At 42.1% G+C, this 17,622-nt stretch overlaps 1 protein-coding gene across 1 annotated transcript in view; it reads right to left on the bottom strand.

The window, feature by feature from the left end:
• Nucleotides 1-17,622, bottom strand: part of IL6R (interleukin 6 receptor) — a 35,172-nt gene that overhangs the window by 1,432 nt on the left and 16,118 nt on the right. Inside the window, exon 6 of the mRNA XM_006861724.1 lies at nucleotides 7,069-7,162. Within this exon, the coding sequence (XP_006861786.1) occupies nucleotides 7,069-7,162 (94 nt within the window). The remainder of the gene's footprint in view (nucleotides 1-7,068; nucleotides 7,163-17,622) is intronic.

The raw sequence follows: 17,622 nt of genomic DNA, 5'->3' as shown, positions 1-17,622 counted from the left end.
TTAAGAGTCGGTGCCGACTCGATGGCACCTAACAACAACAACAACAACACCCCCAGGACCTGTAAATGTAACCTTATTTGGAAGCAGGGTTCTTTGCAGATGCAATTAAACGAAGTCATAAAGAGTAAGAGCAGGCCCTAATCCAATGACTAATATCCTTATAAAAAGAAGAGACAGAGACTCAGAGAGAGACACACAGCAGGAAGACAGTCTATGGAGATGGAGGGGGATTGGAGTTATGCTGCCCCAAATCAAGAAACACCTGGGGCTAACAGAAGCTGAAAGAGACAAGACAAGATCTTCCCCGAGAGCCTTCAGAGAGCACAGCCCTGCCACATCTTACTTTCAAACTTGTAGCCTCCAGAACTGTGAAAGACGACATTTCTGTTGTTTTAAACCCCTCAGTTTGTGGTAGTTTGTTGCAGCATCCCTAGAAAACCAACACAAGCCCCAAGTCCACTAACTGAAAAAAGGAGTAATCTTTTAGTGAGGAAGGGAAATGCGTCTCAGTCAAATTAAGGCTGGCAGCAGGCAGATAATTTGCGGCTGCCATTTATCAGCAGAGAAAGGGTCCCACTGCTCCCTCAATAACCCTCTTGCTCTTCTTGCATCCAAATTCCTCATCCTTTCCAGTTCTCCCTGCACCACTGGGCACATTCCTACCATGTGGGGGAGTTCTCAGGCTCTACCGTGGGTACCATTTGGGCACAAATGACTCATCTGACAGGAAAGTCACTGTTAAACAGGAAAGAGATAGACATCTCTCTGATCACAGCTCCTTTCACAGTGCTTGACTAGGCCCAAAGCCAGGGCTCAGGAACTGAGCAGAGTCACTTGACAGCACCAAGAAAGATGAGGTAGTGATATTGATCTTCAAAGGTACAGTCAGGTCTCTTTCCTGAAGGAGCCCTTCAACTACACTGGGCGGCCAGGGCCCCAAGCCTCATCCCTTCCCTCCTACCTCCCATGGTCAGACCAACTTATTACCTATTAACCCAAAGGTGGGAGCAAGGTGGTCATCCTTAATTCCATCAAATGTCAGATACTTCGGGGAAGGCTGTGGGAAAGGAGGGGGAACCAATGCCAAAAACTATGCTTGGGGATTTTCCTTGGGTTTCTTTTTATATCGACGGGCTATTCCTGTCCTTGTTATGATAAATAATTGATAGTTGGCTCCAAATCTAACATTGGCTCTTAGCCTGGTATCCAAATGCAATAAACAATGTGCAGAATGTTACTTAGGGCTTCACTGTGCGGACACTACACAGGAAGAGAAACCAGTAGGAGTCCTTACTGGAGCTACGCAGGGTTCTTGAGGGGAATTCTCCTCCCCTAGGAAGGAGCAAGGAGAGTCATTAGGCTTTATGAATTTCAAAATATGCAGAGACCATCTGACCCAGGAATTCCACTGCTGGGAATGAAGGCTGAGGAAATAACAGAGCTATGGAAACAGCTTGATGCAGAGATGTTCATTACAGTGTTTCTTATAAAAACAAAACAACAATCCAAATACTCAATAGGAGATTGGTTACATGAGCTTGGGACTCTCTGCCCAATAGAGAAGTCTGCCACTAATGAGAGTGAGATTTCCAAAGAATTTGTAATGATGAGGGATGGTAGGAAGGATGCTTATGTTATAATGTTAAATTTTAAAGGGAGAATTCGGAGTTTTAGAAACAATAATCACAGCTATATAAAAACAAACAAGAAACAATGTCAAGGAAATTGACGTGAAGAAAACTCATCAAACTGTTACGTGTTCTTCTTGAGGGACACAGAGCCTCTGTTAAGGGTGATGAATAAATTAGTTAATGGTTAATTCAGTTAATGGTGATGGTTAAAAAACATGATTAGCATATTCAATGTCTCTGAAGTGTACACCTGAAGACTGTTGAAATGGTACCTGTATTGTTACCTATTTATTTGCCACAGTTTAAAAGAAAATCCTTGAAACAATTTAAACGTTGTTGATCTGAGTGTTGATTGCATGAGCATATATTCACGTTATGAAAACTCACAAGCTGTACACACACTTTATAATGCTTGTTATATTTCAAACACATGTCCAGGTTTAGACAATGTATGATTTTTTCCCCCCTCTTCTTTCATGGTCAGTATTTAGCAAATTGCCAGTTATAATCACATATCACTTAAAATTTTTTAAACATTCCTATTGACCTCATTTGGAGTTCTGATGTGGCACTGTGGGTTAATGCGCTGGACGGTAAAGTCAGTTTGAACCACAAGGTTGGCGGTTCAAGTACACCACCTTCTCCTTGGAAACTCTATACAGGGTCGCTATGGGTCGGAACCGACTCAATGGCACTTAACAACAATCAACCTCAGTTAACAAGCTCTGGTAGCATAGTGGTTACAAGTCAGGCAGATAACCTCAAGGTCAGCAGTTCGAAACTACCAGGGGTTCCGTGGGAGAAAGATGAGGCTTTCTGCTTCGATAAAGATAAAGGGTCGCTATGAGTCGGAACCGACTCCACCACTGACCTCATTAAATCAATGTATACTGAGAGTCTTCAGGGTTTTGTTTTTTTCCCAAGAAACTATTGGGTAACTGTGAAAGGTGAACTTACTTGCCTTTTAAATATTTTTTTAGGAGAAAAATAAGACTCTGAAACTCAATAAGCTCAAAGGAGCCTATGAGACCAGTCACCATGGGTTTCACACCAGGCAGTATTTTGCCCTGGGCTGGGGTCTGAGCAGGGTCTGGGGGCCAGAGAGGATGCAGTGAGAGAGGCAGAAAGAAGAAGCAGCTTAGTTGTCAGAATTCACTTGCACCTCAGCCTCCACTTGCAGCCAAAAGAATTAAAAACAAAAAACCTCACAATAATCCTTACCTTAAAAAAAAAAAAAAAATTATGTAGAAACCAGGGCCCTGTGAGAAGTGCCCATCCCCGAGACTCCCTATCCATCCCATCCCCATCAACACAACAAAATGTTCCCACTGCACCCAGCCACTTCTGTAAGGCAGGACACCACAACTCTTGCCCCTGCCCATATAGAGATGGGAGAAAGAGTGATTTTAATATTTTGGAATGAGACACTATATATTCAATACAAAAGGATTTTCAAATCATAGGCATATATATTGGAAACCCTCACCCAATTACATAAGTCTATTTATCTAGAATATACATAAGCTTAAGGAGTCCTGGGGTGGCGCCTTAGGATAAGCACTTGACCTCAAGGTCTGTTTGAACCGTAGGGTTAGCAGTTCAAACTCACCAGTCACTCCTTGGAAACCTGATACAGGATCGTCATGAGTTGGAACCGAATTGATAGCACTTAACAACTTCACAAATTCTAGAAAAAGGAGGAAAAGTAATTCTTTGCTATAAGAACCCTATTTTCCCAGTGTCTGATAAAGTAAAATGAGAGAACTGGTGGAAAATAGGATGTAGGGTGGGGAGAATTGGCCCCTGGAAGTAATAAAAGGCAAACCTCTTTCACGGGCACATTTAAATTTATAGATATGTTGCTGTTTCTGAAGAGCGACTGGTGAGCTTGAACCATCAACCTTGTGTTTCAAACCGACCTAGCAGACCCGTGCATTAACCCACAGCGCCACAACAGCACTTAACTGGGGCAGGGGCCTAGGTTTCCTGACCCATGAAGCTAGAACTAAGTGCCTTCAAGCTGAGTCTTATGGAGAAGTGGTGTGGCATTTATCAGAGACCCACAGACAGAGGCCTGCCTGTGGGCACAGCTGAGGAGTGGCTGCCCTGACTGGTACAACAGTACTCTGAGCATTTCCAACCCTGAAATGCCATCTGTTAACTTCCTTAATAAATCCCCTAATTGTGAATATGGTGTCTGCATTCTGTGAGGTCACTGCAATGGATTATGGAACCCAATAGAGAGGTGTAGAGTGTTGTTGGAGGATGGTCAGTGCCCCATTTTTCACTATGAGTTAGAACTGACTTGGAGGCATGCAACCACCACCACCATACATATATTAATATATATGAAAGGGCTTCAGGAAGTTTGTGGGAAAATGGAACGAAAAGATAATGCAATTTTCCCACAAATTTTTTGAAGCCCTGTCATGTGTGTGTGTGTGTACACATATATTTGTTAGAAAAAATTTAAGAAAATATTATGCTTTGGTTGAGACATAAAATAAATGTACTAAAAGTAAAAACAATACAGTATCATAGACAGGCAGTATGAATTTCAACCTGCCTTGCCTCTCATATTTGGCCTGTTGTAAATGTGCTCATTCCTAAAGCACTGTGGGGCCACCATTTCTGTACTCCTAGATTCCCACTTTTTTTTTTTTTTTTTTGACATGAGAGACTCTTGTTGTTGTTGTTAAGTGCTGTTGAGTCGGTTCCGACCCATAGCGACCCTGTACAGGGTTTCCGAGGGTGTAAATCTTTACGGGAGTAGAAAGCCTCATCTTTAGGAGGACAAAATATTTTATCACTTGAAATAAATGGCCCCATACAGGAGGAAATGAAAACTCAGCAGGCTAGGGAATAAATTGCTGATAAGTTTTCAGCACAGGGCATTTACCCTGCCTATGTCTCCAAGGATTGTGGTTGTTTAGTAACCAGCCAGTGTCTAAGCACCATTAGCAGATTAGCAAACTAGGTCTGTGGTGAGCACTCTGGCCAGCTCCCAGCCTAATACTTCTTTATTAGCAGTTAGTAGTATACCAAGATAGCACTGTTTGTTAAGTGCCAATAGTGGCAACATATAAAACCAACAGAGTTAAGACGAGCTGGGCCTGAGTCTTAGCCAACAGCAGGCTGGGATTCACAGGACATGTGTTCTAAACCTGGACTTGCTATTCAGAAGTTATGTGTCCCTGGGCAAGTCATCTTATCACTAGGGAACTGGTTTCTCATTTGTTAAATTATCAAAAATTAAACACAATTCAATACAAAATACAATGAAAGAATATGACTAGATAGTCCCTAAGGCCCTAAACAAAGAGCAAGCACTTTGGATTTGCATCTTGATCCTGACCCTTACTAAATACAAGCTCTCCACCTCTCTTAGCTTAGGTTTCCTAATCTGTAAAGTGGAGATGATGACAGCAACTCTGAAGAGTCTCTGAGGGGTTCTAAGCAAGACCTGTTAAAGCCTTAATGATGTAGAAATAGAAAGTGAACACAGCAATATGAGTTTGTGGGGAAAATGGGATAGTGGGGAGGCAAAGAATCCCTTAGAGGGCAGTAGGTGGATTTTTCAATGCTGATATGATCCCTCTTTGACCCAAAGGTATGGAGAACCTTCAGCTCCTTTAAGGAGCCACCTCCACTCTTTAGAACCCTTACCTATTTGCATACTTTTCAGGCAGCTTTCTCATGAAGCCATTGAAAAAGCAAAGGGAGACTATCCCTGAACACAGTTCAAATTGTCATCTTCCAGTCTAGATCACCCTTGGTGGCTGAGCTAGCTCAGGGTCACCATAAGAATCAACAGCTAGAGTCCCCTGAAAGTTGCATTTAAGGCAAGAGGAAAGAAGGGAGACGTGCCATTTCTTCTTTACTTACTATTGTCATCATAACTAACAACTGCCCAAAGGGCTCTTGGCCTGACTTCTTTTGGACTTCAATATACACAAAATTGTAAGTTCCAGTAGTTAAATCCTGAACAATGGGAGTTTTCTTTATTGCCCAATTATTAGGAGCACTGTCAGCTGACTTTCTGCAAATTTAGAAATGAATGACAAAACCAATGACATAATGGTGTTAAGTGTCATGGAGTTGGTTCCAACTGGTGTGTTTAAACTGCTGACCTTGAGGTTTGCAGCCCAGTGCTGATCCTAGAACATCACACCAGGAGTCCAATGACATAATGGAGAGGGGGAAGTTGGGAAGAAACAGACATGGTGCTATAGCTACCAAGTGCTGACTCAGTCTGAAAGGGTATTTTCTAATCATGGCGGGGACAGAGAATTTAGATATGACCCTTTATATCTGATTGTACTGAGACATAGAATATGAGGGGGCTTCGAAGAATTCATGGAAAAATTCCATTTTCCCATGAACTTTTTAAAGCCCCCTCATATTCCCAAGGAGTCTAGCTAAACATCTTGGATTTAACTGTGTACTTACTTTTGGTGTGGGGCTTCTCACACTATACTTTAAGGTTCTGCTATAGGCCTTCTCCCCCTTCCTCATCCTATCCACTCCACCTGTTGATGATCTGATTTGTATAGCAAATATATTTCCTTGAGTAGTCTCAAAAGAACCTCAGACTCAGAAATTACCACAGAGGAAACATCATCTCTCACTCAGATTTGTTCTTCCTCCAATGTTTTTGTCTGCCTATTGCTAAAGTCAGATCCTGAACTCGAGGATCATTCTTGACACTTAACCTCTCCTGGAACAACGTTCCATGGCTCTACAACCCATTGCTTCATCCTAGCACAGGCTACTGTTAGCTCTTGTATAGATGCTGAGCTACCAGTGCCCATTTTTGCCTCCCATCTACGCTCTAAATTGAGTGATCTTTTAAAAATGCAAACCTCAACAGATTCTTCTTAGAATTCTCCAACAGACACCCATTACCATCAAGAAGGTCTAAAATCCGTCTAATTCTCTCTTGAGGTGTTTCATGGCCTAGATCCAACCCACCTCACCAGTCCCATTTCTCCCTACTCCTCCCAGTACTACAAAACACATAAGCACACACATATACATACAAATGGACTCCAAACTGTATTATAACTGAACTCTCTTATGTCCCCAACTCCATCAGAACAATTCCTATTTTCCCTTAATTCCAGTTCAGTGCTCCTTGTCATGGACAGCTCTTTGGTAAATCTTATCACACCAGTCACTACCTCATTAGACCATGATGGCAGGGACTGGACCTGTCCAGAGCCCCCTTCTGTCTCCCATAGCACCTAAAACAGAGCTTGGTTTATAGTAGGTGCTGTGTGTGTCTGTATGCATGCATTTGTTGAATGAATAAATGAATGATGAATGGTCTATAAATGTGATGAATATGAAGTCTATAAATCTGATGGCTGAATGGTCAAGGGAAAGTTATATTAGAAATGTGAGAACACCACAGAGTCATGCCCAGGACCCATCTCACCTCAGCACAATGCCAATGCAGAGAAGTGTTCCGAATACCAGGCTTCCTCCAGCCACCAGGAATGTATGCAGTGGTACCGAAGAAGATTCTTGCACTACAGAAAAAAAATTTTTAAAGAGAAAACATTCAGATGGTGCTGCTGAAGACCTCAAAGGAGCCTTACCCCAGAGAAAAAAGCAGTTCTGCCAACCCAGCTGGCCACTTGACAAGCTGGCCATTTTCTGGCCAGCACACCTACGCCCAGCACTATCTGAGATAGGCCCTAGGATTTCACCACTTGAAAAGAAATACCTCAAGCACAGTTCTTCTAAGCTTCTGCAGTGAGTCACAGACTCCTACTCATGTCCAGAATGACTTTCCTGGTGCTGGGCCTGCTCTTAAAATAACAGGGGCCTTGCTGATGGTGGCTCCACCAAAGGCCATGTCCTCAGGAAGGCTCAGATGCCATCAGATCTCCACGTACTTGGAAGCAGTCTACGCTAATGGAGTGTCATCTTTTACCCAGTGCCCATCTGGTACTCAATTTCTAGTCATTCAGTTCTCCAACATGGCATGCTCTCTTTCCTCCAGGTCTCTCCACACATCTTCCATCTGCTCAGAATGCTCTTCCCACATTGGCTGCACCCCTTTGCTGTCTAGTCCCTACTTGGCCTTTGAGTCTAAGATGAGGTGATACCTTTGAGAAGTGACCCCATTCTAAGCTGGGTAAGAGCCCTGCCTGGTTACATCTCTGCTCCACCTCTAGACTGAGCTCCCTGAAAGCAGGAGCCACATGCATGTTTCTCACTGTTGTTCTTCCAGTGGCTTAGAGGCAGTGCTTAGCACAATGGAGACGCTCCAAAAGGTTTTGTCGAAATGAATGAAAGAACAAATCAGCTTCACAAGCAGCTGTGTCCTCCTACAGAAGGGTCCTTCCTACTGTAGACCGACAGAAACTCTGGGCCAGAGAATACACCATTCTCTTTTTCTGCTGGGAATGCTAATATTTGTAGTTACATGGACTTTGGATCCTGGTTCTTCTGTTCCATTTGGACCCACGGTTAACTGAAGATGCTCTTTGTATGCAGGCTTGCAATGAGCCCAGGCTAACAAGTGAGCAGAGCCAAGCATGTTATGGGAGCGGTATGCATGGCTTGCTAATTTACTTATAGTTTATCACCTTCATTTATTCAGCAAATGAAAGTGCCAGCCTTTATTCTAAGCCATGGGGATACAGAGAAACACATAACAGTAAAATCCTTCTCCTCCTAGATCTTACCTAGTAATCAATGAGCCAGACAAACAAACAAATAGGTAATATGGCATCAGAGGTGACAAGTACAATGATGAAAAGAAGAGATTCTGCTGGTCAAACAGAAGTCAGGGGAGTGTTCTCTAGGCAGAGCAAGCAGCAAGTTTCAAGTCCCTGAGGTAGAGCATGTGTGAAAGAACAAGGAGGCCAACAGACTCCTTGAGAACAGGGATGGCTTAACTCCCTCTGAGTTCCCAGCTGTGCAGAACTTAGCACCTGGTAGTCAGCAGGTACTCCATGCATGCACTGTATTATAGTAGGGCTTTGCAACCTAGATGGTGCAGCATCAGCAACTGGCATGAGGTGCAGGCATGACACTGCCTAAGTAGGAGTAATGGGACTGAGGATTTCCTCAGCCAGATCAAGAGCCATTTTTCAGTGTTTATCCTACAATGCCAAAACAAGGCTCCTATGATTTTCCTGGATTCCCATGTTGGTAAGTTTTTCTGGTCTTGCACGTATAGAGAGTTCTGATTTCATTCAGAAAGTCTAAAATGAAGAGCTCCCAAAATGAGAGCCCTTACCATGTATTCCATTTCAGGCTCCAACAATTTTATTGGTAGCACATTCATTTGTATTGTGGCTGAGAGTGAAATTATTTCTCTGGTTTGTTCTATTCTTCTTACAGGCCCCTCACCAATTCATAACTAACACTATTAAACTTGAATGTATAAAGCAGTGAAAGAATATTTCTGCTAGTGATCCTTTTCATGAAGTCAGACTGGCCCCTCAGCCAGCTTTTCCAAGTAAGAAAGGACTTTCTGCAGAGACTGGTTTTTATGTGCCACTCAGACCCTGATAATGTACAAAAACACACAGTCCTTACCTGGGGGGCTTGTTGCATTTGCAGGGTATGGAGGCGGAGTAGTATCGTCACCATATTCATTAGTGGTTGATTCCTAAAAAAGACATGTTTCATCATATGCCTGATTCTACAGAGTCCACCATCATTTGAAGAATTGGACCCCATTTTCAAGCACCCCATCCTCAAAATTTCTCCTGCCATCCAAGGAATTTCTTTTATGTACTCTATGATCTTTCCCATATTTGGCCTTTATCACCCGTAACTTATTCACTATTATTTGTATTCATTGTATATAGATCTTGCCGACTCAAGGTGGGCATTTCTTTCCATCAACTTCTTCACCAAGAGTTTATGGGCACAACACCTCCCACAGGAGAGACACTAAATAAATAGGGTGAAGCAGCAACTGTCCTTACAGGCCTGCTGTCACTTCCTGGGAAAAGCATGAATTAGGACCCTGGCCCCACCACTTACTAGTTATGGGGCCTTGGGCAGTTTTCTTAACCCATCCTGGATCTCCATTTTCCTCCCTTGTAGAACATTGTTCTCATTGTTGTTGTTATTGCTAAGTGCTGTGGAGTCCATTCTGACTCATAGCAAGCCTGTATAGGGTTTCCCAGGCTTTAAATCTTCACAGGATCAGGAAGCCTTATCTTTCTCCCACAGACCGGCTGGCAGGCTCGAACTGCAGACCTTGTGGTTTGCAGTCCAGTGCTTATCGTATGTTCTTGTTAGCTGCCATCAAGTCAGTCCTCAATTTATTACAATGCAATGAAGCACTGCCCAGTTCCATGCCATCCCTCTGGTCAGTTTCGGGCTGGACTTTTGTGATCCAGAGGGTTTTCGTTGGTTGATTTTTTAGAAGTAAATTTCTGGGCCTCTCCTCCAAGTCTGTTTTAGTCTGGAAGCTCTGCTACATGGAATGTGTTTAAGGTTCAGGAGCCTCAGGCTCCCTCCCTATACTGCCCAGACCTGCTCCCGCTTAGCTCTTAGGGAATTACAGACCAAGGGAAGAGATACAGTTGGTTGGAAAATTGGATTATTCTAAGAGGTTGTTAAGCAGCTTCAGAGGTAATCCTCTTTCTAGCAAATTATGACACCAGGACTCCAAGTCTCAAGTGAAGCCATTAGTGCTGTCCAAAAACCCAGTGATCAAACAGAAGCCACTAGATGTGCCAGGCCAATGCTTCTGACACTTTACAGGGCCACAAAAGCCCTGCAATGTGAGAGCTGCTACTACCCCATTTTGTAGAAGTGGAAAGAGGTCAAACTTCTAGTAAGTAGCAGAGCCGGGAATTAAGCCAAATACTGCCTGGTGCCAGTCTAACACCAGATACTGTCGCTTTCACCCTTTCACAAGACCATGAGCTCACCTGAGTGGAGGAGGTCACCGCAGTCTCAGTTGTAGGACTCTCAGAATCTGTAGACAGAAGAAAGGTTGTTACTGACAATCCATGGGTTCTAGGGTCCTATTGGCTGGGCTATCTAAAAGCAGAGTGAATTTTATTACACTATTATTTAAAGGAAGGAACTCTGGTAGCATAGTGGTTACGAATCAGGCTGCTAACCTCAAGATCAGCAGTTCAAAACTACTAGCCATTTCACGGGAGAAAGATGAGGCATTCTGCTCCCGTAAAGATTTATAGCCTTAGAAACCCTGTGCAGGGTCGCTATGAGTCAGAACCGACTCCATGGTACTTAACAACAACAACAACATTATTTAAAGGAACATAACACTGGAAGTAACCAGGATTCCAACCATGAGGAGCAAGTTATACAAGTTATGATATAATCACATAATGCAATGGAACATTTAAAGATAGTTTAGAAAAATACTGGTGACATTAATATGCCGTGTGAGAAATGCAAGACAAGAAAAAAGCCATATAGTTTGATTAGAAGTTTCTACAGAAACACATTCCTATTACATTATTTGTTATAAATTATGGTTTGTAGTAATAAGTAGTCAAAATCAGGAAGAAAAAAATAGAAGACTATATACAAGGGTAAGTAAAAATGTGTTGCTACTAGGGTTCCAGTTCTTACATATATATACTCCAGACAAAATGTGTTTAAACATGTCTCTGTGATCTGTGGATGGCTACAGACAAGTGTTCTCAGTCACACACTTGTCTTGGTCTCATTTGGGAACCTTCAAAAAATGGATAAATTATGTGTCAAAAATAAAGAAATAACTTTGAGGTATGCACTAATATCAAAATTTTAACAACTCAAGTGGACATCTTCTACCATCATTGAACAAGCTTATGGGAATGATGTCCCACACAAGACAACAGTTTTAAAGAAGGTCCTAAAGACCTCAACGATGAACTCAAGGCAGAAGTCAGTTCAGAAGGTTATGGCAACTGGTTTGGGGATTCCAAAAGTGGAAGACCAGAGAAGAACTGGTGCAGTTGGCTTATGGTACTGGTGAAGACTACTGAAGATACTGAGGACTGTCAGGAGAATGAACAAATCAGTCTTGTAAGAAGTGTAGCCAAAATGCTCCTTTAGAAGTTGGGCATATAATCAGAAGGGACTAGTCCCTGGAGAAAGTCATCATGCTTGGTAAAGTAGAGGGTCAGTGAAAAAGGGGAAGACCCTCAATGATATGGATTAACATGGTGGCTGCAAAACAATGGGTTCAACGGGACCCTACTCAGAGAAGCAGTGATGCCTGAGATGGAGACAGTGATGATGACGTGGAGAGATGGAACAGCTGGGGACTTTAGACACAGAGAGGGAGAGGGGCTGTATGTTGACGACTGAGGGGCAGGCTTATAGTGTATACCCTTTGGTTGGTTGATGATGCATGGAGGGGATTGTAACCATGGCAATGAAATGATATACAATAGGATGAATATAAAACTAATGTTCTCCCATGTAAACTATCACATAATTCACAATAAAACATTAAAGCAACAACAACAACAATGGGCTCAATCATAACAACTGTGAGGATACCACCTTGTTTCACTCTGTTTTGTAAGGGTCCCTATGAGTCAGAAATGACTCAACAGCTCCTTAGAGCAACAGCAAAAGGAGTAATCTTAATTTTCTCAGAAGATGTACATGGGAGCTTATTACTAAGAAATTTTAAAAATCTGAAAACTGCATTGGTGAGAAAAAGGTCAGGAAAGTTGCTCTTGCTCATTCTGAGGGTAGCAAGGGCTGTCCTGTAAGAAATTCACTGAAACTCACATTCACCCTATAGCCTTGATCTTGCCCCTTCAGACATCTTTTTCTTCCCCAAATCCTAGAACATTAAAAAGGAACACTATTTGAGTTCCTCAAGGATGCCCAAACTACCGTTTTGACGTGATGTAAATTGAAGAGTGCAGAATTCTTTGAGGGAAGGGTAGAGATGGAAACACCACCTTGAGGAGTATATATGCCAGGAAGGACAGAGGATATGTCAAGAAACGATAGACTCCCATTTTGATGTTTAATATAGGTTTCCATGATTTTATAGCAATATTTATAACAACCCTTGTATACCACCAAATAAATATAAGCACTGTTAACATTTTCATTTCATTGCAATGAAACAACATTTAACCTCAACAACAAATTCACATCTTCCTAGATGTGTTTAGTGCTACCTTGTAAGAGAAGAAACATGGACCAGACATCCTCGAAAGGTCCTTCCCTCTATGGGAACAGTGTTTCTGCAGAAATCCCTCAAGAAGGCCAAGTATCAAAGTGAGAGCCATGTCAAGGCGCCAATGCTCAGCAGCGAGCAAGGCCCAGGGGTCCAAAGCTGAACCATGACAGGGTGAAATATTTCTACATCACAAGATATTTATTTTCTTTTCAGCTCATCATTTTGTCATCAAGATGTTAAAAATAACACAGAAATTTGTTTACACAAAGACACGTGCCTCACTGAGCCAAGAGTTAAAAAGAAAAGACTAGCTAAGGGATGAAGGAGAGCATGACCCTGCTTCTGCTTGGGAGAGAATTTCGATCAGGAATGTACCGTCCCCAGGAGGGGAGAAAACCACACACACCAACCTCCCCATTGTACAGAAGAAAAAACAGAGGTCTACAGAGAGCAAGCAACTTGTCTAAGGTTACACAGCAAGTTAGTGACAGAGTCCAGAATCAGACCTAAAATTGATCGGAAGGACCCAGTTTCTCATTCCCTTTGGTTCTTCCCAACCTAGTCTGGCAAAAATCTAAACTCACACAGCAAGGGTGATTAAAGGATAAACAAAGGGCAGGAAGGGGTGGAGTTGCTAGAATGAACGCTACCAAATGGTCCCTGTGCCTCATCTCGCCTTTAGAGCATCATATGAAACAGCCACTACTGACCCTATTTTTCGAACACAAGGAAGCTCAGAAATGCTTTAGAACTTGATAGCCCACATGTCTGAGACAAAACAAGAATAGTGAAATACAGAACAAAGAAATGTAAACATGTCAGCAGTTCAAATCCACCAGCTGCTTCTGAGTTGGAACCAACACGGGATTGCTGAGTCAGAATTGACTCAATAGAACTTAACAACAACAGCGTAAGTATGGCTGACCACAGATGGTCATTCAGCCCAATGATTCCCCAAACCCAGCCCAGGTATCACCTCAGCATCATCTGAGAGTCTGTTAGGTGTACTCTAGTCTACAGCCTCAGAATCCTGGAGACGCGACCCAATCATTAGGTTCTGTAAAAATCCCCAACCCTAGAGAGATATTTCAAGAAGAGAGCTCCAGATAGTTTCTACCCTCAGCTCTGACCTCAACATGGTATGTGATCCAGAGAAGGACATCTAACCTATAGTGTCTCAGATTTCTGGGGCCTGGTGGAGGCCAAGTGGAAAAAAAATTTTGGTATTATCTCTAACAGCCCAGGAATATTGAAAGTATCACAAAGTACCAGAAGAACAAACAAATCTGTCTTGGAAGAAGTATAGCCAGAATGCTCTCCTTGGAATGGAAGATGGCACAACTTTGTCTCACATACTTTTGACATATTATCAGCAGGGACTAGCCCCTGGAGAAGGACATCATGCTTGATAAAGTAGAGGGTCAGCAAAAAAAAGAGGGAAGACTCACAACTAGATGGATTGACGAGGTAGTTGCAAAAATGGGCTCAAACATAACAAATATGAGGATGAAGCAGGCAGTGTTTTTGTTCTACTGTGCATTCGTTCACTGTGAGTCAGAGCCGACTCCAGGGCACCTAAGAACAGCAAGTGTTAGCTGCTTTTGACTCCGATGTACATCAGAATGAAACCTTGCCTGGTCCTGTACCAGCTTCACCATCACTGGTCTGTTCAAGCCCATTATCGTGTATTTTGATTGCCTTGCAACCTAGAAGGCTCCTCTTCCAGCATTCAATCAAGCAATATTCTGTCATGATCTATACGGTTGTCACTGGCAAACTTTCTGAAGTAGATCAGCAGGCTTTCTTCCTAGCTTGTCTTAGTCTGGAATTTCCACTGAAACCTGTCTACCATGGGTGGCCCTGCTGGTATTTGAAACAATACTAGAGGCACAGCTTCCAGCATCGTAACAACACACAAGCCACCAGAGTATGACAAACCAATAGGCAAGTGGTGGGGTGGTGAGGGTAGTGAGACAAAAAATGGAAAGCAAATATCCCCAAAGATGGCACACTGACAAACAGGTGGCAGAAATAATACTGATAGTATACTAATAAAATCTTACCAATGTTGCCTAGCACCAACTTCTGCTGAGGCTCCCTATATATCAGTGTCAGTGGTCCGTGTGCCTGTATTAGCATCTCATCTCACCTTTAGGGCATCATATAAAACAGTCACTACTGATCTGAGGCTCAGAAATGCTACAGAACTTGATAGCCCACATGTCTGAGACAAAGCAAAACAAGTGAAACACAGAACAGAGAAATGTAAACTGTCTTCATTTTTTTTTTTTTTTCCATTTAGGCAAGATTCTTTCTCTTCAATGTTTCATGTTTCCTAATGCCTCACTTGAGCTAGCATCCCGGGTATGTAGTAACAGTAGGAGCAATGGTCATTAAGGCAACAAAAAAACAATTGTAGTAAGATCAGCTAACAATAATTGAACACTTATTACAAAGAGAATTCAAAAAGCTGATGGAAAAATTCTACCATCTTTCAACTCCACTTCTCCATGAACTTTTTGAATCACCCTCATATATGCCAGGCACCATTTTACATGAATTGATTCATTTAATCCTCACAAAGCATCCTGAGATAGGTACCATTATTATTCCCTCATTATATATAGGAAAACTGAGGCACAGAGATGCCAAGTAACTTGCCTGAAGTTACACAGAAATAAAGGACAAAGCTGGGATTTAAACCAAGTCTGCCTGGCTCCAGTAACAAATTTCATCTGCATTTTAGAAAATCATCTCAGCATTGCTCCTATTCTAGGACTATCTTACTCTGCTTTGCAAACTCAGGACTTACCACAGGTCTGGCATCTTACTGAAAAACTGTACAGGTGGTCCCAACTTAAGAAAGTGTTCTATTCCAAGGACACCATGGTAAGTTGGTTCTGATCTAAGTAAAATACATCACCTTTTTCCCCCTAGTTTTCATTATTACTGCCTTTTATTATCAATATCCTTATAAATCTGATCTTTGCTTAAACTTGACAACATTATACACAAACTAACAGACATGGTGACATCAGCAACAATATACATCATTTATATTACTGACAATGTTGTGTCAAGTCGGTTCTGACTCATAGTAACCTGTATAGGTTAGTAACCTGTATAGGGTTTCCAAGGAACGGCTGATGGGTTTGATCTGCTGACCTTGTGGTTAGCAGTTCAGTGCTTATCCTACAGTGCCACACCAGGACTCCATTACTAACAATAAAAAGTAAAAAACAAAACATGAAAAAGCAAAACCAAAAAGGGACAGTCGTAAGTGTGGTTCATCTTAACTTGACAATGTTGTAAACTGGGGACTACCTGCAGTTTATAAAATTTCAGTTATAGGAAAAAAGCTCAATCAGACAAAAGACTAAAAAGAACATTAATGGTGGTTGCTGCTCGGTGTTTTCCCTGTATTAATAAGTCATCATTTTCTATTAGAGTGTGGTATTGTTGTTAAGCGCTATCAAGTCCGTTCTGACTCATAGCGACCCTGTCTGTATAGGGTTTCCGAGGAGCAGCTGGTGAGTTTGAACTGCTGACCTTGTAATTTGCAGTCCAGTGCTGATCCTACAGCACCACACCAGGAGTCCACTAGAGTGTAGATATTCTTTTATATCCATAACAAATAGAATGAATGAATGATCATAATCCAATAAGAGATGAAAAGAAGATCATACCTGAGTCTTTTAAAAGAGAAATGTATCTCTGTTCATTTAGGGATTGGTGTGGGTTTTTTGTTTTGCTGGGTTAATAGGAATGGAGAGAAATCCAATCTAAAAGATGGCAGACACCTACTCTGCCACATACTGACCTGGGGTAAGAGGCTGAAACTTTTCTTAGACCTAGTTTTGTCATTTCTAAACAAGGTGATAAACCCCTAGTTAGTGCAAACGGTTAAGCCTTTGACTGCTAGCCAAAAGGTTGGTGGTTCAAACCCACCCAGTAGCACCACCGAAGTCAGGCCTGGTGATCTGCTTTCTACAGATCACAGGCTTGAAAACCCTATGGGGCCTATGGCAAAACAATGAGTTTCTACTCAAAAGGAGAATCAGAGGACAAAGGAGAGTCAAGAATAGGAGACAATGAAATATGCCACTAATTGCTTCCCGGAACAACTGTCTCCTTTGCCATAAGACCAGAAAAACCAGGTGAAAAAAGCTAATCAGAAGGCAGGCAATGCAGAACCAAATATCAAAATGTTCAGGGAATCAGACATCTCTATCCAGGGAGTCTGAATAAATCACTGCCCTTAGACAATCTTTCAACCTTAAACTAAAAATATCCCCTGAAGTCTTCTTAAAACCAAACAACCATTTAGCTTAACTAGTAAAGAATGCCTGCCTTGAGCATGGTGGTGTTTTTAAGATTCATAGGGGATCAAAATGATCACAGCAACTTGAAAGATCAGATAGGAAGCTGAAGGGGCAGTGAGTTGTGATCACTGGGGGAGGAACGACTCAGAAAAGGAGGGAGAGACTGTTGGGCAACTCAGAGACAGTCATCAGTATCACTCACTGCACATGTAAAAACTTGCACTGCTGTATGTTTTTGCTGTGTATATTCTCAACAACAACAAAATAAATTATGTTTCAAAAACCCCTATGAACTCCTGAGCCCATGCACAAGGATATAGCCACAGAGGGCTGGAGTTGAGAGTGAAGTGCCCAGCTGATGTGAAGTGAGGGGAGATGTACAAGAACTCCCAAACTTGTAGATAGTACCCATTTGACCTGGCTTTGATTGCTTGATGATCAAAACTCGACCAGAGGAAGATAAAATGTAAAGACAGACAGACAGATAGATAGATAGATAGATACATAGTTAGATAGATACATAGATACATAG

Source organism: Chrysochloris asiatica, unplaced genomic scaffold, assembly GCF_000296735.1.
Source record: "Chrysochloris asiatica unplaced genomic scaffold, ChrAsi1.0 scaffold00042, whole genome shotgun sequence".
Lineage (NCBI taxonomy): Eukaryota > Metazoa > Chordata > Mammalia > Afrosoricida > Chrysochloridae > Chrysochloris > Chrysochloris asiatica.
This window is presented reverse-complemented; position numbering and strand designations above follow the sequence as displayed.